This window comes from Panulirus ornatus, chromosome 3, assembly GCF_036320965.1.
Source record: "Panulirus ornatus isolate Po-2019 chromosome 3, ASM3632096v1, whole genome shotgun sequence".
NCBI classification, from domain to species: Eukaryota; Metazoa; Arthropoda; class Malacostraca; order Decapoda; family Palinuridae; genus Panulirus; species Panulirus ornatus.
In genome coordinates this window covers 11,779,251-11,802,485 of record NC_092226.1, presented here as the reverse complement: position 1 = coordinate 11,802,485, position 23,235 = coordinate 11,779,251, and the positions used below count along the sequence as shown (strand labels likewise).

At 39.8% G+C, this 23,235-nt stretch overlaps 1 protein-coding gene and 1 pseudogene across 1 annotated transcript in view; both read left to right on the top strand.

Moving 5' to 3' along the window:
* The first annotated feature begins 790 nt into the window (after positions 1-790).
* Positions 791-1,361, top strand: LOC139759361 (uncharacterized; annotated as a pseudogene).
* Positions 1,362-1,683: 322 nt separating this feature from the next.
* Positions 1,684-23,235, top strand: part of LOC139759348 (uncharacterized) — an 87,895-nt gene continuing 66,343 nt past the window's right edge. The window contains exons 1-4 of the mRNA XM_071681475.1: positions 1,684-1,705; positions 3,358-5,356; positions 6,478-6,763; positions 15,703-15,860. Of these exons, the coding sequence (XP_071537576.1) occupies positions 6,578-6,763; positions 15,703-15,860 (344 nt within the window). The 5' untranslated portion in view covers positions 1,684-1,705; positions 3,358-5,356; positions 6,478-6,577. The remainder of the gene's footprint in view (positions 1,706-3,357; positions 5,357-6,477; positions 6,764-15,702; positions 15,861-23,235) is intronic.

Sequence of the window (23,235 nt, the reverse complement as noted above, 5' to 3'; positions counted from 1 at the left end):
GTGGGCTCAACTTAGACTCTCTCTGAAATGGCAAGACATGGTGAAAAGTGTTACACGGGCAAGATCCTTTATGACATGTTTTATGACAAGAATAACAAAGCCCTCCTGATATTCCTGGTGCATATTCTTGGAGAAGTTCGGTGTGTGAATGAGAAATTTGAAGCGGAGGTACAGATCCAACCAGCCTGCTAAGTGACCTTATTCAACTTATCGATTCCACAAGTTCTAAAGTCCCCCCTCTAGGCAAAAACTTAAACGGAAATTCAGTAGAGAACTACTTAGACCCACATCTGTACTTGGGGTACGAGTTTGAAAAGGAATGGCGCAATGTAAAATCCCTGATGGAAAGGATGTTCGAGGAAGATGCCTACAGTTTGTAGTGGAGTTGGTGAAACAGCTTTGTCAACGTTTGCCAAACAATGTCCAAGTGTTGCAATGTCATCACTGATTGCAAGTGAATGCCTGCAACTCATAAAGCCTGAAATATTGGAATTAGCAAAAAATTTTAACTGACAACGAAGAAATTCTCACACATGTTGGTGTTTAGTGGAGGAAGCTTCTTCATATATCGTGGAAACAGAACAGTGGCACCCTAGCACTCTGGGCTGAAATAACCTTGTCCAGGGATGCAACAGGAAAAAAATCCTTTCAGTGACCTCTCTGAGTTGGCTTTGACTGTGCTGACATTGCCTCACTCCAACGCTGAACATCGTGAAGTCAAAGCTTCGAAATAGACCGAGTATCAAAAGCTTAAATGCAATACTAACTATCAAGTATGGACTAAGAAGCAATGGAAACTGAAGAAGTGGAGGGAGGTAAAGGATCTAGTGCACTGAAGAAAAAACCAAGACGTGAACAGAAATACAGACTTGAGTGGGAGAAAGTTTCTTTGGCTGAGACCTTTAAAGAAAGATCCATACAAGGATCTTTGTTGCAACAGTTATATTGAACTAACCGCTCAGATAACAACCAATAAGTTGCATGGAAACAGTGAAAAGCACAAGAAAATATGTGTGCCATCCTCATCAAAAACTATAATAGAGTCATTTGCTAGCGTAAGTACAGCTAATGAAACCACTAAAAGTTATTCTGTTAAAGCTGCAGAAATAAAGTTGACTATTTATGATGGAACTCAAGTTTCCGCGTGCCTGATCAATTATGTGAAGTTTTTGAATGTTGTTTCCCTGACTCAGCAATTGCACAAAAAAATGAAAAGGACAAAGTGCTAAAAAGTGTGTGTTAGTGTTATGGCAGAGTCTCACAAACAGGACCTAATTAAACGGTTAAAGCAGGCCAAGTTCAGCATTCAAGTGGATGAATTACAGACATATCCAGCTCTTGTGATTTATGTATCACGATAAGAGTGGGTGAAGAAAATGTTGTATTCAGCAAGTTTAGGGATTTATTGCCTATATTAATTTTCACCTCAAAAGCAGAGAATGATTTACGTAAATTGAAGTAGCAGTATATTATTGTAAGCCTATGCACTACTGCATACACGTTGAAGTTGCAATTATACACCATCGTAGAAAAGAAAATAATTGTGCGATAATTTTGCTCAAAGCACGATAATCTTGACCAGCTTGGTACGATAATTTGGCGAAAAGGATCTGGCAACACTGTCAAGTGCCATCTGAAACTTTGAGTTGGTAACTGTGTAAACAAACCGTGGCGTTGTTTTGACGTACATATATGTAGCACCAAGGTAGGTGAGTTAATTCTCTCTCCAATTTTGTTTCATTTGTTGTTCACAGGCATTACGGTAATGTCATTCAACAGTTTTGGATTGAAAGATGGAAAAGCTCATGATACACGACTGAAGATGATGTTTGTTAACTTTGAAATACGGACAGCGTCATGGAGGTCGAAATGGAGATATTATCTTGAAGGTAAATTAATAAGTCTTGGGACATTCTCCAAAATCCAAAGAACCTTGTACAGTCACTTATTTCGTGCTGAGCTTAGACATTTATAATGCACTGGAAAAATCACTGCCGTGCTTGTGCGGATAGGCCAGTACTTTTTGCCAGTGGTGGAGGACACTGGAGATCCAGTATTTTGTTGACAAACGTTGCTCGTCCCACTTCAGAATAGTAGATGAGAGTGACTTACCTTAAGATGAACTCATTACAGGAATTATGTGACTTTGTAAAGCTGGTGTGCATTATATTAGAGTATGATTATATGATACAAGTCGTTTGGTAAATACTGCATTCGAGATACACCTTGGTAACTCTAGTCTGATTGAATATCGTTAACATATCTTGAATAATGGTAACATATCAGATAAGGGGCACTACAGAATTACTATATGGCTTTGGATGAAAGACCCATCCATGGACTCTACAAATCAAGTGAAATTTACTTACACCAAGGGAGTGTGATTAGTTTTCCAATGAAAAGTTGTGAAAGAGGCATGGTGGTGTGGTAAGATTTGTCGTAAAACTAAGTGAAGAATCATCAGAATTAACAGAACCCTTGAAAACCTCACCCAACTTGATGTAGAGGCCAAAATTTACCTTAGTATTCAGTCATGCTCGAAATAGGTCAGTCATAGGAAGTAAACCATTCACTGAACACTAAATATACTTAGAGAACAACATTACTTACAGCAGAGTGCAAATGACATAATAACACTTTTTTCAATTAGCATCAAATATATCATTCATTTAGGTTGCTGAGGAAATTAAGGTGAGGTTCTCAATGGTATTTATATTTAGAGGTTTTCCCTTGTTTTACCACAGTTTTACAGATCATAGCCATCCTTCTGTCATTAAATGTTATCTTAGCTTCCCTGGATTTCCCAGTCTAAATCACTTCTTAATGTAAGGGATTCATTGATATGCTTTTCTTCCCAAACCACAAGTTACGTTGTGGTGCCCCTAAACTGATCCTCAAGCTGAATTTCATTTGGATTGCTTGCATATTGTGTGGTTAATTGATTAGGTGGGCAGAATTTTTATCTTTTTGGTCTTCCTTAGTAACAGAGTTCAAGAATATTGCAGTAAGGGTGGTAAAATGCAACTGTAAAACTGTGAGACCCAGTTGACTAATGAAATATGTTGATATAAGCTTAGTGCTTTTCTGTATGTATTTTTATAAAGTAATTAAGTTTCATGAGTTCCACCCTGTTGATGCAGTGCCATTCCTCCCATGATGTAGTGGTAAGTGCAACATAATTAGATCTAACTTAACCTCTTGGATTTAAATGTATTTCATTGTTTTGGGACACCAGAGTATATTATAATAAAGTTTCAAATTAGAAATGCCTCAGGAGTAACTTTTGAATTTGAAAGAAGGTCATGTCAGTTTATTTATATGTTTATTTTTAATTGGCCGAAATCCTTTTCTTAAAAGGGCCCTGGGGTAGCTTCAAGGCTGTGCTACTTCCAGCAGTAGGGGAATGATGATACAGCCTCACTTGAAACTAAATTTTCTCATCTTGTGTGACCACATGGAGGTGGAGTCCCATAACACCACTCGTCAGTGAACTCCTTATGATAAGTAGATGTCGCTTAGATAGTAATTTTCATCATGCAAATAATAGATAAATGGTAAGGAGACACACATATTGCCTAAACCTTCTAGCAACTGGATGTAAGCACAAGACTGAAGCTATTTTCTTGACACCCATGTATTGTAAGACAGTTTTCTACATTTCATATTCAAGAAATGACTGTATATGTTATTGCTAGTGTTCATTCTAGGTTACACGATTTCATTAAAATTGACCTGTGATTCTATATGATTGAATTATTGTGTAAGCTATTACAGGATTTCTTTCACTATTCATGTTCATCACTATTTTATTTTCAGTTGCCATACGTCATATGTACTGGACAACTAAATTGATTTGTGTTGATGCACATGCATCAGAGTTAGATTTTGGCATACTGGAGTGTGTCAACCTAAATTTTATTGTAAAATATCACCTTTATTGGGTGAGGGTGCACAATTGTATGTGTGTTTATTTATCAAATTCACTGTGTATGTAAATCATTTGAATGTGAGGTGTGGTTGAGTCTGAGAATTAGATTAAAAAAATAATGTGGTTTTATCTCTGCTGATCGTATGGAATGTACAGATTGGATGTTGACATTGAACTTTAGTTTTTAGTCAGTATTTATTTGATTCTTTAGAATTGTGTTTGATCTTTTCTTAATGAATCCAGAAATTTCATAGACCCCATGATTTTGAAATGGGTACTTTTGAATGTGTGGTTTGTAGCATTAGACCTCAGTTCACAAGTTCTGATGGCCTTTCCTCTCATATTCATGCTCAGGGGTATCCAAATCCTTGCCATTAAGAAGTTTGGTTCCCAAGTTGATGTGTTATTGATGTTGCATTGACAGTTTTTTCATACATATCCGCTATTTCCCAAATTAGCGAGGTAACCTCAAGAACAGAGGACTGAGCCTTAGAGGGAAAATCCTCGCTTGGCCCCCTTCTCTGTTCCTTCTTTTGGAAAAGTAAATACTGGAGGGGAGGATTGCCATTCCCCTGCTCCCACCCTTTTCAGTCACCTTCTCCGACAAACAGGGCATACGTGGGAAGCATTCTTTCTCCCCATCCTTTTTTTTTTTTTTTTTTTCTCAAAAAATACGTAATTAATAGAATTTTAAGTTCTTGATTAAGAAATTTACAATGAAAATGTTGCTGCATAGTAGGGCTTTTAATGCAGCTAGGATAAACCATGGAAAGTTCAGATAGGTTTGCAGATAGGGATCTGTGATTTTGGAGCATCACACATGACATGGATGTGAAAGAATGTCGCCTTTCTTTGTCTTTTCCTGGCACTACCTCACTAATTCAAGAAACAGCAGTCGAGTATGAAAGAAAAAATTTGAATTCTTATTATTGAAGTATACCTGAAGAATTGATATCATAGTAAGAAACCCAGGGGAAAAATATTTGAGACATGACCTTACTACTGAACTCTGGATATAGTGAAAGCTCATATTTGATGCTGGTTCAAGTTTGACATACTTATGTCAGTGTGATGCTCTTGTGTGGATCTTTGGTCTATACTTTCCAACAGAAGGCATTTGAAATTTGATTAAGGAGGGACTTCAAAGGACTCTACCATTTTATGAGCATGCAATGTGAATGAAGATCATCAGTACCCTGAGGTGATCCTTGTGGAAAGATAAGTTTAGATTGATTCCTTGTTTTCTTGTCTAAACCTTCTTAGGTGACAACTATGAGCTAGTTGTCGTACTGTTTTAGGATTGGGTTGAGGACATGACACTACCTGTCTTTGTTCTCTCCTCCAGAGGAATCGTGTGTTAACTCTGGTGTCACCACGATTCGGATAACAAAAGTGTAAGGATAAAACATCAGTAAGATCCCCTTAAAGGTATATAAGTTTCTTGTGTCATTATTTCTCTGATGATCAGTACCTTTGCTCTACAGTCTACAGTTCTAAAGGTATTCGCTAAGTCATGGAGAAAGTGGTCAATAATAGGCTTTCTTTTTTCTTTGAATTAAGAATTTTATTAGATTATCAACAGTGTGGCTTATGTAAACACAGGAGCACAGCAGAATATTTGATAGATTTAGAGCATAACATTTTAGATACATTAATCAAAATTAATCTTTTTTAATACTGAAAAAGCCTGCAGCATGATGTGGCAAAATGGGATCTTAAGTAAACTTTATGCTGTTAGCTGAAGAAGTTGTATTATTTCGGTGACAAATTTCTTGATAATCAGAAAATTTGCTCTCAAAATTGCATCATGTATTATCATCTTAAACACTTGTCCAAGAGAACAGAGTGCTGCAAGGTAACATTTAGACACCATCCTTATTTAATATTATGTTTAAGTTTTTTGTCTCCAACATCTATCCCACAAAACTTTAAAACATTATGGCATGCTCTCCCTATTGCACAGTTTTCAGTGGGGCACATTCAAGCTGTGCTTGAGTCTGTTTAGTTTTGGATAGTATGGTGAGGTTTTAAGTTTTCCTCGGTAACAAATGTTGCAGTTGCTTTTACCAAAGAAAAAAATTCTGAATTTTGACTATTTTAAACTGGAAAAATCCACTGATTTTTTTTTTCAAGGCTTTAGTCATGGACAAAACTCCACATCAAGGCTGGGCCTTAATTGAAATATAGAGAGGAAAATGAAAAGGAAAAAGAAAAGATAAAGAGTAGTATTTACGAATTTTAGAGGGAGTGAGAACCTGTCTCTTAAAATGTTGCAGGCTTCCTGAGCATAGTGGGATTTCCATGGAAGAGGATCCTGGGATAGAAAAGTAAAAGTTAAGGGAAAGACTAGAACTTTTTGTCCTGTCACAGGCCCATTTTTCTTTTTTCTATAAATACTGTTGGAGTAAAGAAACCACGCATCAGTGAGTATTGTATAGAATTATACATCTGGTCCATACCTTCTTCAGTGTAAACAGTGTGAAGGTGTCATTGTGCAATGATTGATACAGCTATAATATTTATGAAAATAACATTACCTTCATTTTCAGGATGAACATGGTTTGTTCTGCAGTTGCTCTCCCGTAATGCCGAGACTATAGTGATGTTTTAGTCCAGATGAATTAGAACTGTTTGAACGACTGAGGCAAAATGTCTGGAGAGGCAAGTGGTAAAGAGAGTCAGTTCAATCTGACAATTGAACTTCTTTACAAGCCAGTTAGTGTAAGGGTAGAAAAAATGAAACCATCATTGATAGAGTTCTACACCCAAGGACCCACGAAAATGAATGAGATATCAACATTTTCTCAGCCTCTCTCTCAATGCATCAGAGATCAGGTTTGTATTCTTTTCGTTTTTTCATCTCTGACATGTCTTATGGGTGATGAGAGAACAATTAACACTGGCTGGTGCATAAGGGTATGAGCCTCCTTGGTATCACCAAGGTGAGTGAGGCATGTGCAGTTAGTGGTCATTTGTGCATGAATATGTGTTTGGTGAATAATTGTGAACTAAATAGTAAATCATACCAGCTTCAACATTACCACAAGTTTTTTAAGTTAATGCCACAATCATGTAATTCTTTTTTTTTTTTTTTTTTTTTTTTTTTTTTTGCCGCTGTCTCCCGCGTTTGCGAGGTAGCGCTAGGAAACAGACGAAAGAAATGGCCCAACCCACCCCCATACACATGTATATACATACGTCCACACACGCAAATATACATACCTACACAGCTTTCCATGGTTTACCCCAGACGCTTCACATGCCGTGATTCAATCCACTGACAGCACGTCAACCCCGGTATACCACATCGCTCCAATTCACTCTATTCCTTGCCCTCCTTTCACCCTCCTGCATGTTCAGGCCCCGATCACACAAAATCTTTTTCACTCCATCTTTCCACCTCCAATTTGGTCTCCCTCTTCTCCTCGTTCCCTCCACCTCCGACACATATATCCTCTTGGTCAATCTTTCCTCACTCATTCTCTCCATGTGCCCAAACCATTTCAAAACACCCTCTTCTGCTCTCTCAACCACGCTCTTTTTATTTCCACACATCTCTCTTACCCTTACGTTACTTACTCGATCAAACCACCTCACACCACACATTGTCCTCAAACATCTCATTTCCAGCACATCCATCCTCCTGCGCACCACTCTATCCATAGCCCATGCCTCGCAACCACACAACATTGTTGGAACCACTATTCCTTCAAACATACCCATTTTTGCTTTCCGAGATAATGTTCTCGACTTCCACACATTCTTCAAGGCTCCCAGAATTTTCGCCCCCTCCCCCACCCTATGATCCACTTCCGCTGCCAGATCCACTCCCAGATATCTAAAACACTTCACTTCCTCCAGTTTTTCTCCATTCAAACTCACCTCCCAATTGACTTGACCCTCAACCCTACTGTACCTAATAACCTTGCTCTTATTCACATTTACTCTTAAATTTCTTCTTTCACACACTTTACCAAACTCAGTCACCAGCTTCTGCAGTTTCTCACATGAATCAGCCACCAGCGCTGTATCATCAGCGAACAACAAGTGACTCACTTCCCAAGCTCTCTCATCCCCAACAGACTTCATACTTGCCCCTCTTTCCAAAACTCTTGCATTCACCTCCCTAACAACCCCATCCATAAACAAATTAAACAACCATGGAGACATCACACACCCCTGCCGCAAACCTACATTCACTGAGAACCAATCACTTTCCTCTCTTCCTACACGTACACATGCCTTACATCCTCGATAAAAACTTTTCACTGCTTCTAACAACTTGCCTCCCACACCATATATTCTTAATACCTTCCACAGAGCATCTCTATCAACTCTATCATATGCCTTCTCCAGATCCATGAATGCTACATACAAATCCATTTGCCTTTCTAAGTATTTCTCACATACATTCTTCAAAGCAAACACCTGATCCACACATCCTCTACCACTTCTGAAATATTTATGATAATTTTTTTTTTTTTTTTTTTTTCATACTATTCGCCATTTCCCGCGATAGCGAGGTAGCGTTAAGAACAGAGGACTGGGCCTTTGAGGGAATACCCTCACCTGGCCCCCTTCTCTGTTCCTTCTTTTGGAAAATTAAAAAAAAAAGAAAAAAAAAAATATTTATGATAATTATGAATTGTGACTTTTTGGTCAGTCTTACATTTCTTCACATGCATGTGTTTGTAAGTGATTGTACTATGATATTTTATACAACAGATAGTAAGAGTATGTTAACATGAGTGGATGTGGCAGCTGATGAAACCTTGGGGGCTGCAGCGAATCACAGAGCATAAGAGTGACTTTAATGTCCTGGATATTTTAAGCTGCATGTGGAAGGAAAGGTTGGTGCATAAATGTCCTGGATATTTTAAGCAGCATGTGGAAGGAAAGGTTGGTGCATGTGAGGACAAAGATGGGTTGTTTGCAGATACAGTAGGTCTGTCCTTGCTGTCTGGATCCTAGTGTTGGGCTTTGAATGTGAAGACGAGGAAGGTAAATAGGCTGGAAAGAATTTCCCAAGGAAGATGTATATCATGAAGTGGGTTGATTATATCAGGCATTACAGTATTCCTACGTTAGATCACAAATGATGAGATTTTGCCATGATGGCAGGGCTAGAACATAGTGCTCACCACTTTGTTTCTCTTGATTGCCTCTCCTTTTCTCATCACTTGTCTTGCTAATTGCATAATGCTATCTCTTATTGATGGCTCCTCGTTTGGCACTGTTGTTAATTTTAGGTTCACTCTCTGTTGTCTTCAGCCATGAGTCATCTGCAAACATTTACAAACAAGCATATGTAACACTGATACACAAAGGACGATCCATGCTGATACCTAAACAATACAGACTGCTTGACTTGGCTTTGTCTGTAGTAAAAGTCTTTAAAAGAGTGATAAAAGGACATACATTAAGACAGATTTATGTGCTGAAAAAGGACTGGTGATTGGGAATACCTGGTTTAAAAAGCGAGATATACATAAGTGTACGTATGTAAGTAGGAGAGATGGCCAGAGAGCGTTATTGGATTACGTGTTAATTGACAGGCGCACGAAAGAGAGACTTTTGGATGTTAATGTGCTGAGAGGTGCAACTGGAGGGATGTCTGATCATTATCTTGTGGAGGGTAAGGTGAAGATTTGTATGGGTTTTCAGAAAAGAAGAGTGAATGTTGGGGTGAAGAGGGTGGTGAGAGTAATGAGCTTGGGAAGGAGACTTGTGTGAGGAAGTACCAGGAGAGACTGAGTACAGAATGGAAAAAGGTGAGAAAAATGGAAGTAAGGGGAGTGGGGGAGGAATGGGATGTATTTAGGGAATCAGTGATGGATTGCGCAAAAGACGCTTGTGGCATGAGAAGAGTGGGAGGTGGGTTGATTAGAAAGGGTAGTGAGTTGTGGGATGAAGAAGTAAGATTATTAGTGAAAGAGAAGAGAGAGGCATTTGGATGATTTTTGCAGGGAAGAAAATGCAATTGAGTGGGAGATGTATAAAAGAAAGAGACAGGAGGTCAAGAGAAAGGTGCAAGAGGTGAAAAAGAGGGCAAATGAGAGTTGGGGTGAGAGAGTATCATTAAATTTTAGGGAGAATAAAAAGATGTTCTGGAAGGAGGTAAATAAAGTGCGTAAGACAAGGGAGCAAATGGGAACTTCAGTGAAGGGCGCAAATGGGGAGGTGATAACAAGTAGTGGTGATGTGAGAAGGAGGTGGAGTGAGTATTTTGAAGGTTTGTTGAATGTGTTTGATGATAGAGTGGCAGATATAGGGTGTTTTGGTCGAGGTGGTGTGCAAAGCGAGAGGGTTAGGGAAAATGATTTGGTAAACAGAGAAGAGTTAGTAAAAGCTTTGCGGAAGATGAAAGCCGGCAAGGCAGCAGGTTTGGATGGTATTGCAGTGGAATTTATTAAAAAAAGGGGGTGCCTGTATTATTGACTGGTTGGTAAGGTTATTTAATGTATGTATGACTCATGGTGAGGTGCCTAAGGATTGGCGGAATGCATGCATAGTGCCATTGTACAAAGGCAAAGGGGATAAGAGTGAGTGCTCAAATTACAGAGGTATAAGTTTGTTGAGTATTCCTGGTAAATTGTATGGGAGGGTATTGATTGAGAGGGTGAAGGCATGTACAGAGCATCAGATTGGGGAAGAGCAGTGTGGTTTCAGAAGTGGTAGAGGATGTGTGGATCAGGTGTTTGCTTTGAAGAATGTATGTGAGAAATACTTAGAAAAGCAAATGGATTTGTATGTAGCATTTGTGGATCTGGAGAAAGCATATGATAGAGTTGATAGAGATGCTCTGTGGAAGGTATTAAGAATATATGGTGTGGGAGGCAAGTTGTTAGAAGCAGTGAAAAGTTTTTATTGAGGATGTAAGGCATGTGTACGTGTAGAAAGAGAGGAAAGTAATTGGTTCTCAGTAAATGTAGGTTTGCGGCAGGGGTGTGTGATGTCTCCATGGTTGTTTAATTTGTTTATGGATGGGGTTGTTAGGGAGGTGAATGCAAGAGTTTTGGAAAGAGGGGCAAGTATGAAGCCTGTTGGGATGAGAGAGCTTGGGAAGTGAGTCAGTTGTTGTTTGCTGATGATACAGCACTGGTGGCTGATTCATGTGAGAAACTGCAGAAGCTGGTGACTGAGTTTGGTAAAGTGTGTGAAAGAAGAAAGTTAAGAGTAAATGTGAATAAGAGCAAGGTTATTAGGTACAGTAGGGTTGAGGATCAAGTCAATTGGGAGGTAAGTTTGAATGGAGAAAAACTGGAGGAAGTAAAGTGTTTTAGATATCTGGGAGTGGATCTGGCAGCGGATGGAACCATGGAAGCGGAAGTGGATCATAGGGTGGGGGAGGGGGCGAAAATTCTGGGAGTCTTGAAGAATGTGTGGAAGTCGAGAACATTATCTTGGAAAGCAAAAATGGGTATGTTTGAAGGAATAGTGGTTCCAACAATGTTGTATGGTTGCGAGGCGTGGGCTATGGATAGAGTTGTGCGCAGGAGGATGGATGTGCTGGAAATGAAATGTTTGAGGACAATGTGTGGTGTGAGGTGGTTTGATCGAGTAAGTAACGTAAGGGTAAGAGAGATGTGTAGAAATAAAAAGAGCGTGGTTGAGAGAGCAGAAGAGGGTGTTTTGAAATGGTTTGGGCACATGGAGAGAATGAGTGAGGAAAGATTGACCAAGAGGATATATGTGTCGGAGGTGGAGGGAACGAGGAGAAGTGGGAGACCAAAGTAGTGGTGATGTGAGAAGGAGATGGAGTGAGTATTTTGAAGGTTTGTTGAATGTGTTTGATGATAGAGTGGCAGATATAGGGTGTTTTGGTCGAGGTGGTGTGCAAAGTGAGAGGGTTAGGGAAGATGATTTGGTAAACAGAGAAGAGGTAGTAAAAGCTTTGCGGAAGATGAAAGCCGGCAAGGCAGCAGGTTTGGATGGTATTGCAGTGGAATTTATTAAAAAAGGGGGTGACTGTATTGTTGACTGGTTGGTAAGGTTATTTAATGTATGTATGACTCATGGTGAGGTGCCTGAGGATTGGCGGAATGCGTGCATAGTGCCATTGTACAAAGGCAAAGGGGATAAGAGTGAGTGCTCAAATTACAGATGTATAAGTTTGTTGTTACTATTGTTGTGGTTTTATTTCTATCGTCAAGGCAGTCAGCCCCTGCTGTGTCAGTCCCAGCCAGGCATCCAGCTCATACACTCTCTCTCACCATGTACATATTGCTGTTGATTGTTTAATAGAGAATTGGAGTTTTTATTGATTCTTTTAATACGATCTTACACCACAAGCTTCCGTGTCAGCTCTGTGCTTTTCACTGCATACACTATGTACTGAAATTCCATGTCACCATTTAAACTTGTGTAACCATCCGTGTGAGTCTTCAGTCATAGTCTAGCTTTAGTTTTCTCTGAAAAACTTTGCTCTGCTCAATAAGCACCTCCCCAGAAGTGCTTACACCTTCATTATGTGGAAGCTTAAACCACTTTATAAGTGCACTGTCTAATTCTGTACTCCTGGCACCTTTCAAAGTTTTCCGAAACTTTCAACTTTTTTGGCTTTCATTTTCAGCAAAAAATGAATATAAGAAATAAATAGGACTGTTAATTAGCTTGGCTGCAGTGTAAATGGATTTTGGCACTTTAGCACTGCTAACAGCACCACCCTGGTGGCAGATCCACAAACTAATGGCAGCAGATTTAAAATGTGCCAGACCTTGGGAGTTACTAGACCGCTGAGTGCCAGATTAGAGAAGAACAACCTGTAGTTGCAAATAGAATGATATCTGAGGAGGAAGATGTCCTATCTGGAGGACAGCAAAGAATGGTATTGGTCTCATTACTCTTTGTAATGATATTAGAAATCACCAGCAGAGTAAAGGGGAACATACATATTTCCAATTTCCCACGTTAGCAAGGTAGTGTTAAGAACAGAGGACTGAGCCTTAGAAGAATTATCCTCACTTGGCTCCCTTCTCTGTTCCTTTTATAAGATTAAAAGCAATAATGGGATGGCTTTGATTAGGGCTTCAGCTGCCCATGCTGTCCCAGCCAACATAATAAAATGAGGACAATATGTGGTGTGAAATGGGTTGATCAAACAAGAAATGATATGGTACGAGAGAGGTGGGGTAGTGAGAGCTCAATGTATGAGAGCTGAAAAGGTTGTGCAAAAATGGTTTGGACATGTGGAGATGATGACCTAAGAGGGTACACATATCATAAGTGGAAGAGAAAAGGAAAAGCAGAAAACTATGGAGGAGTTGGAGGGATGAAATGAAAGATGCTTTGAGGGCTTAGGATCAGACCATGTAGGAGGGTGTGAGGCATGCAAGGGATAGAGCAAATTGGAGTATTATGATTTACATGGGACAGTGTGTTATCATGACGCTGAACCAGGTCATATAAAGTGGTTGGAAAAAACACAGAAAGACCCGTGGAGCCTGGTTGTGGATAGGGAGTTCTGTTTTCAGTTCTTTATACATGACAGGTAGTGTGTGAGTGCGAGTAAATGAGGCCATTTCTTTGTGTATTCCTGGCGGACCTTACTGATGCAAATGGTGAGTATAAATGAAAAGAGCAGAATTGAATACTGCTGTGTTTTATGGCCACCAAAGAAACAAATAAACAACGAGAGTATTCAGGAGCACTTCACAAACAGAATCAAGGGGATGGATCAAATGGACTATCATGAAAAACTGGAAGAATTGCAGCTAAATGGCCTAGAAAAAAATGCAAAGATTTATGATAATCTATGGACGGTAAGAGATTGAAGGTATAAATGTAATTGTGTTCGACGTAAAGGCCTCTCAGTAGGGAAGATGCAGAGTTTATGAATATTCGAGAATACCATGGAACATTCTGAAAATGAATCAGACAAAAATATATGACAGCCCAGCCACAAAGCTAGAATGATTATTCATTTTACTACGAGGATAGATTAGAAATGTGCATGGAACAACTACAGAAAATTTTTAAGGAAAACTTGACACATGGTTGAAATTAGTCCCAGTTGAACCAAAAATTGATAATTATGTAATGAAGGTGCCAAATGAGAAGAAAACAGAGGTTGCCCAACATGCAGAAGGTTTGCTTTCCCGTTAACAATGCACGTGTAAAAATTTCTTCTACTCAAGAATCATATAATTTCACCGTAAATCCTATCACCCTGAATAGTTGAGCTACCCCTTTTCGATTACTTACTCTTTTTCTCTGTTACCATGTCATGCAGGTGCCTGTTCTCTGTTGCTATCTCATGCCACATATTGTACTAGCCCACCACACTTACAACACCCCAAACTCCAGACACAACACCATTGCTCATAAAGTACCACCTCACTGAGCAATAGAAATATGGGAAACAGATTACTAACTACGGAAAAAGAAATTATTAAACTTTATAAAGGAAAATGCAAACTACAGAAAAAGAAACATGAAAGAGAAATTATTAAACTGTATAAAGAAAAATCCATTTACCTTAATCCTAGTAATGCTTGGACTCAACACTCTCTTTAACTTTTTGAAAATTAGCATGAGCCTTAAATCTATTGAACCAGCCATGACTTGCCACAGATTACTGTACTTTACTTTAACTTCTTCAAAGAGACTTCTAACCTTCGCTTGTATTACTATGAGACTAAGCGGTACACGATGAATCTGATCTTCCATCCACATAGGTAGTAGTTTCTCCATTACATAGATAGCACCAGCTCCTTTCTTGGCTATGACAATTGATTTTAAAGGCACCGAGTATTTTACAATTTCCTTAATGCACTCACTGTCCCTCAAAATTGTGTTCACTGTTGAGGTAGCCAGCCCAAGATAGAAGAGAGTGTTTGCCAACCTTCATGCTTCATTATGATTTTCATTTTCATATCTAAATCAGTAACTTGATATTTATGAGGAGGTCCTCCACTCTATCATCACTTGATCATTTTCCACTCATAATGAGCTAGAAATAACTGTGATATTTACACTAAAGTTATAGAAAATTCTGGAATTGTGATGGAGATATGCACAGAACAACTGCAACAGTGTCACTGTTTATGTGAGATGGACACCTTTGGGAAGAGGCTGCCTGCGAAATGTATCCTTCCACCATATTCCTCTGTATGTACTACTTAACGTTTCTCTACTAACACAAATTATTTGGTGTCATGAAAGAATATTGTATTTAGGTCATGGGAAGATTTGCATAAAGTCAGACTTCTGCATGTTGAATCTTCTACGCATCGAGAAGCCTCTGAAATCATATTCATCAAGCAAGATTTGTTGAGTGCACTTTGCACCAGCTCTGTCATTTTGGTTGAAATTCGTTGTTATGAAGTTATCTTTCTCTAGTTATAGTGCTAGTAATGTAGTGAAGATGAGGGTGTACTGGAGATCTTTTACCTGACCCATTATTGCTGATTAAAGGTAAGTGGTGTTGAGAGTGTAGTGAAGATGAGTGTATAGTGAAAGTGGCCTTTGACCTGACCCCTGAATGTTCCAAACTTGGTTTAAGGCCAGCTGAAGAAGATTGTGGACTTGGATAGATGTTTTTATTTTCAGACAGTGTTTTCACCCATTCTTCTTTTACTCTCAATAACTTATTCACTGCAGGTGACAAAAAAGGTCCTTGGAACATTCATGTTGTGGAAGAAAAGATAGAGAAAACAATCATTGATGAGTATCTTATGATGGTAAACTTCTCAATAGATCAGTCAAACTCATACATAACTGTACAGCGTACAGCTCAGCCAGTTACAAATTAACTGTATCATTTTCTTTTTCAGCCTGATGTCCAAAAGCATCAAGTAAGGGAAAATACCATGAACAGTGAATCAAGTGTATTTCCAAAACCTCCATGCCCTGTAGCTGTGCTTTTGATTCTTCTTTTGAAAAATTCAGTTTCTAAGACTCTTACAATCGTGGAACTTAGTAACATGATGCTGTAAGTAATGCAGTTTTGTCTTAAGTTTGTTAGTAGTGTATTTTATCATCATTTGCATGAATAAATGGGCTTGTTGATTGTGTAATTTGAACAAGTGGGAATTGATAAAGACATGATTATAAAGAAGTTTTGAATAAAGAAAACATGAGAGTATTTTGAGAATTAATTGTGTTTCAGACATATATTTTAGAAGGATCATGGGTGGAAGAAAAACTTTGGTGATTAAGATAAGAAGTAATGATTGATGATACTACAAAATCATTTTACACAATGAGAATATTGTAAGATGAAAGTGATAATCAGATACTTTTGTACATTCTGTTTTGAGGCTTAGAAGAATGATGATGAACCAGAGGACTAATTGGAATCATCGCATCTTTTTTCTTCAAAGTGCTTCCTTTTTAAGTTCATTTGAAATATTTTTGGCTAGGTGATTTTTTTTTTTTTTTTTTTTTTTTTTTTTTTTTTTTTTGTCAGATTTCTTGTATACACATATAGACATGATGGAAAGGACCACAATTTTGCACGTGATCAAGATATTCCTATGAGTCCATGGGGAAAATGAAACACGAAAAGTTTCCAAGTGCACTTTCGTGTAATAATCATATCATCAGGGAAGACACGAGAGAAATATAACAGTCAGTTGATATACATTGAAGAGACGAAGCTAGGACGCCATTTGGTAAACATGGGATTGTCCAAAACATGTGATTAGACAATCACATGTTTACCAAATGGCGTCCTAGCTTCGTCTCTTCGATGTATATCAACTGACTTATATTTCTCTCTTGTGTCTCCCCTGATGATGTGATTATTACACGAAAGTGCACTTGGGAACTTTTCGTGTTTCATTTTCCCCGTGGACTCATAGGAATATAGACATGAATAAAAAAGATTGGAAAAGTGAAAACAGAGAAAAATGAAGAAACTAGCATAAGACTTTGTGAATAAGGGAAGAGCTTTACGTGTGACAAGGAACAGGTCTTGGATATTTAAGAAGACATGGGAGGTCATGAATTTCAAAGCTTAGTATTGTTGTGTAAGAAAGACGTCATAATGCCCCACACTTGAATTGTCACTGGTAATGCAGTAATAAATGTATGCATTAGAAAACCAGTTGCTGTGTAGCTGATCTTGTGATCTAGTGATCTAATTTATCCACCTTAGAAGAGAGAAGAGTGAGAGGTGACGAGATGCAACCTTTAAGTTTTTAAAACAGATCTACAGCATGGACAGTAAACAGTTCTTAAAGAGATATAGGAAAAGAGAAAATACTTTTGTGGTATGATAATGTTGTGATGTAGCACATTTTGGTACTTTGATCGTGATATGGCACAGGAACCTAAAATATTTCCATTTTTGTATAATAACTTGAGGTATCATGGTGCAACACAAGCTGGCCATGCTCTGTGGGATGTCAGTGCTGAACATGCTCCACTGCCCTATGCATCACTTCTCTGCTTGCATTCAGAGTAGAGATGCATCATTTGACACATACATATCTACACTTCTACCCGTTGAACCTATCATCAGTATGCCCAGGCTTCCAGCAAGTTCTCTTGCTATAAGTGAGTCTATTCTGGATGCTGAATTGATATGAACATGGGTCTATAGTAGTGCTTCAATGGATGATCACTGTTATGGTGTTAATGAGAGTAACATTTGCTTCATAAAGGAGCTAAGGAGCCTCAGGTACTTGTCATGGTGGAGGTGAGAAGCCTTATTCACGTACTGATTATAGAGGTGAGGAGCTTTGGTCCTAAGTTTGTGATGGGGTAGACAAGGAGTTTTGGTCCTAAGGTACTGGTTGGGTAAGCAAGGAGCCTTGTTCTTTAGGTACTGGTAGGGGAGTTGAGGAGCCTTGTTCATTTTGATCACTTCATGATGCCCCTGGGATAGGGGAGAAATGATTTCACTCCTGTATTCCTAGCATTTAGTGGAAGGTGACTAAAGAGGCTGGTAATGGGGGACTGGAAATCCTTCCCTTGTATTTTGATTTTTAAAAGATGGGACAGAAGAAGAAGCCAAGTATGGAGTGCTCATTCCTTCTCGAAGGCTAAGGCTGGGGTGTTCAAATGTGTGTGAATGTAACTAAGATGAAAAGAGAGGAAAGAAGGGTAGTACGTTTGAGGGAAGAAATCTTAATGTACTGGTTCTTTAGTGAAACAAACCTTCAGGGTAAAAAGGAGGAATGGTTTGGAAATGTCTTAGGGGTTGGTGAGAGGACAAGAGTAAAGCAAGAATAGTGTTAATCCTGAAGCAGGAGTTATTGGAGTGTGTGAAAGAGTGTAGAGAAGTAAATTCTAGGTTGATGTGGGTACAACTGAAAGTGGATAGCGAGAGATAGGTGATTGTTAGTGCTTAAGAACCTGTCCATGAGAAGAAAGTTCATAAGAAAAACTTTTCACTACTTCTAGTATGAATATGAACATGAGTATATATGTATATATCTGGGGATAGGGTATCCCTGGGGATAGGGGAGAAAGAATACTTCCCACGCATTCCTCACGTGTCATAGAAGGCGACTAAAGGGGACGGGAGCGGGGGGCCAGAAACCCTCCCCTCCTTGTATTTTGACTTTCTAAAAGGGGAAACAGGAGAAGGAGTCATGCAGGGAGTGCTCATCCTCCTCGAAGGCTCAGATTGGGGTGTCTAAATGTGTGTGGATGTAACCAAGATGAGAAAAAAGGAGAGACAGGTAGTATGTTTAAGGAAAGGAACCTGGATGTTTTGGCTCTGAGTAAAATGTTTAAGGAAAGGAACCTGGATGTTTTGGCTCTGAGTGAAACGAAGCTCAAGGGTAAAGGGGAAGAGTGGTTTGGCAATGTCTTGGGAGTAAAGTCAGGGGTTAGTGAGAGGACAAGAGCAAGGGAAGGAGTAGCACTACTCCTGAAACAGGAGTTGTGGGAGTATGTGATAGAGTGTGAGAAAGTAAATTCTAGATTGATATGGGTAAAACTGAAAGTTGATGGAGAGAGATGGGTGATTATTGGTGCATATGCACCTGGGCATGAGGAGAAAGATCATGAGAGGCAAGTGTTTTGGGAGCAGCTGAATGGGTGTGTTAGTGGTTTTGATGCACAAGAGCGGGTTATAGTGATGGGTGATTTGAATGCAAAGGTGAGTAATGTGGCAGTTGAGGGAATAATTGGTATACATGGGGTGTTCAGTGTTGTAAATGGAAATGGTGAAGAGCTTGTAGATTTATGTGCTGAAAAAGGACTGGTGATTGGGAATACCTAGTTTAAAAAGCAAGATATACATAAGTATACATATGTAAGTAGGAGAGATGGCCAGAGAGCGTTATTGGATTACATGTTAGTTGATAGGCGCGCGAAAGAGAGACTTTTGGATGTTAATGTGCTGAGAGGTGCAACTGGAGGGATGTCTGATCATTATCTTGTGGAGGCGAAGGTGAAGATTTGTGTGGGTTTTCAGAAAAGAAGAGAGAATGTTTGGGGGAAGAGAGTGGTGAGAGTAAGTGAGCTTGGGAAGGAGACTTGTGTGAGGAAGTACCAGGAGAGACTGAGTACAGAATGGAAAAAGGTGAGAACAAAGGAGGTAAGGGGAGTGGGGGAGGAATGGGATGTATTTAGGAAAGCAGTGATGGCTTGCGCATAAGATGCTTGTGGCATGAGAAGCATGGGAGGTGGGTTGATTAGAAAGGGTAGTGAGTTGTGGGATGAAGAAGTAAGATTATTAGTGAAAGAGTAGAGAGAGGCATTTGGACGATTTTTGCAGGGAAAAAATGCAGATGCATGGGAGATGTATAAAGGAAAGAGGCAGGAGGTCAAGAGAAAGAGCGAAGAGGTGAAAAAGAGGGCCATTAAGAGTTGGGGTTAGAGAGTATCATTAAATTATAGGGAAAATAAAAAGATGTTTTGGAAGGAGGTAAATAAAGTGCTTAAGACAAGGGAGCAAATGGGAACTTCAGTGAAGGGGGCTAATGGGGAGGTGATAACAAGTAGTGGTGATGTGAGAAGGAGATGGAGTGAGTATTTTGAAGGTTTGTTGAATGTGTTTGATGATAGAGTGGCAGATATAGGGTGTTTTGGTCGAGGTGGTGTGCAAAGTGAGAGGGTTAGGGAAAATGATTTGGTAAACAGAGAAGAGTTAGTAAAAGCTTTGCGGAAGATGAAAGCCGGCAAGGCAGCAGGTTTGGATGGTATTGCAGTGGAATTTATTAAAAAAGGGGGTGACTGTATTGTTGACTGGTTGGTAAGGTTATTTAATGTATGTATGATTCATGGTGAGGTGCCTGAGGATTGGCGGAATGCTTGCATAGTGCCATTGTACAAAGGCAAAGGGGATAAGAGTGAGTGCTTAAATTACAGAGGTATAAGTTTGTTGAGTATTCCTGGTAAATTATATGGGAGGGTATTGATTGAGAGGGTGAAGGCATGTACAGAGCATCAGATTGGTGAAGAGTAGTGTGGTTTCAGAAGTGGTAGAGGATGTGTGGATCAGGTGTTTGCTTTGAAAAATGTATGTCAGAAATACTTAGAAAAGCAAATGGATTTGTATGTAGCATTTATGGATCTGGAGAAGGCATATGATAGAGTTGATAGATATGCTCTGTGGAAGGTATTAAGAATATATGGTGTGGGAGGCAAGTTGTTAGAAGCAGTGAAAAGTTTTTATCGAGGATGTAAGGCATGTGTACGTGTAGGAAGAGAGGAAAGTGATTGGTTCTCAGTGAATGTAGGTTTGCGGCAGGGGTGTGTGATGTCACCATGGTTGTTTAATTTGTTTATGGATGGAGTTGTTAGGGAGGTGAATGCAAGAGTTTTGGAAAGAGGGGCAAGTATGCAGTCTGTTGTGGATGAGAGAGCTTGGGAAGTGAGTCACTTGTTGTTCGCTGATGATACAGTGCTGGTGGCTGATTCGAGTGAGAAACTGCAGAAGCTGGTGACTGAGTTTGGTTAAGTGTGTAAAAGAAGAAAGTTGAGAGTAAATGTGAATAAGAGCAAGGTTATTAGGTACAGTAGGGTTGAGGGACAAGTCAATTGGGAGGTAAGTTTGAATGGAGAAAAGCTGGAGGAAGTGAAGTGTTTTAGATATCTGGGAGTGGATTTGGCAGCGGATGGAACCATGGAAGCGGAAGTGAATCATAGGGTGGGGGAGCGGGTGAAAGTTCTGGGAGCGTTGAAGAATGTGTTGAAGTCGAGAACATTATCTTGGAAAGCAAAAATGGGCATGTTTGAAGGAATAGTGGTTCCAACAATGTTATATGGTTGCGAGGCGTGGCTATGGATGGAGTAGTGCGGAGGAGGGTGGATGTGCTGGAAATGAGATGTTTGAGGACAATATGTGGTGTGAGGTGGTTTGATCGAGTAAGTAATGTAAGGGTAAGAGAGATGTGTGGAAATAAAAAGAGCGTGGTTGAGAGAGCAGAAGAGGGTGTTTTGAAATGGTTTGGGCACATGGTGAGAATGAGTGAGGAAAGATTGACCAAGAGGATATATGTGTCAGAGGTGGAGGGAACGAGGAGAAGTGGGAGACCAAATTGGAGGTGGAAAGATGGAGTGAAAAAGATTTTGAGTGATCGGGGCCTGAACATGCAGGAGGGTGAAAGGCGGGCAAGGAATAGAGTGAATTGGATCGATGTGGTATACCGGGGTCGACGTGCTGTCAATGGATTGAATCAGGGCATGTGAAGCGTCTGGGGTAAACCATGGAAAGTTGTGTGGGGCCTGGATGTGGAAAGGGAGCTGTGGTTTTGGGCATTATTGCGTGACAGCTAGAGACTGAGTGTGAACGAATGGGGCCTTTGTTGTCTTTTCGTAGCACTACCTCGCACACATGAGGGGGGAGGGGGATGTTATTCCATGTGTGGCGAGGTGGCGATGGAAATGAATAAAGGCAGACAGTGTGAATTGTGAGCATGTGTGTATATGTATGTGTCTGTGTGTGTATATATATGTGTACATTGAGATGTATGGGTATGTATATTTGCGTGTGTGGATGTGTATGTATATACATGTGTGTGTGGGTGGGTTGGGCCATTTCTTTTGTCTGTTTCCTTGCGCTACCTCGCAAATGCGGGAGACAGCGACAAAGCAAAATAATATAAAATATATATATATAAGGAAACAGATGAAAGAAATGGCCCAACCCACCTCCATACACATGTATATACATACACGTCCACACACGCAAATATACATACCTATACATCTCAGTGTACACATAGATATACACACACAGACATATACATATATGCACATGTACATAATTCATACTGTCTGCCTTTATTCATTCCCATTGCCACCTCGCCACACATGGAATAACATCCCCCTCCCCCCTCATGTGTGCGAGGTAGCGCTAGGAAAAGACAACAAAGGCCCCATTCGTTCACATTCAGTCTCTAGCTGTCATGTAATAATGCCCGAAACCACAGCTCCCTTACCACATCCAGGCCCCACACAACTTTCCATGGTTTACCCCAGACGCTTCGCATGCCCTGATTCAATCCATTGACAGCACGTCGACCCCGGTATACCACATTGATCCAATTCACTCTATTCACCCTCCTGCATGTTCAGGCCCCGATCACTCAAAATCTTTTTCACTCCATCTTTCCACCTCCAATTTGGTCTCCCACTTCTCCTCGTTCCCTCCACCTCTGACACATATATCCCCTTGGTCAATTTTTCCTCACTCATTCTCTCCATGTGCCCAAACTATTTCAAAACACCCTCTTCTGCTCTCTCAACCATGCTCTTTTTATTTCCACACATCTCTCTTACCCTTACGTTATTACTCGATCAAACCACCTCACACCACATATTGTCCTCAAACACCTCATTTCCAGCACATCCACCCTCCTGCGCACAACTCTATCCATAGCCCACGCCTCGCAACCATACAACATTGTTGGAACCACTATTCCTTCAAACATACCCATTTTTGCTTTCCGAGATAATGTTCTCAACTTCCACACATTCTTCAAGGCTCCCAGGATTTTCGCCCCCTCCCCCACCCTATGATTCACTTCCACTTCCATGGTTCCATCCGCTGCCAGATCCACTCACAGATATCTAAAACACTTTACTTCCTCCAGTTTTTCTCCATTCAAACTTACCTCCCAATTGACTTGACCCTCAACCCTACTGTACCTAATAACCTTGTTCTTATTCACATTTACTCTTAACTTTCTTCTTTCACACACTTTACCAAACTCATAATGTTCCCAATAATTGCAATGAACCAGAACAAATAGAGATGGTAAAGTACTGTTCATGGACAATTTCAATTATAAAGAGACAGACTGTAGGACTTTGGATTCTCATGATGATATGGAGGCATGGAGACAAAGCCTTAGAGTGTATACAGGGAAACTTCCTATACCAATATGTCATTGAGCGGATGAGAA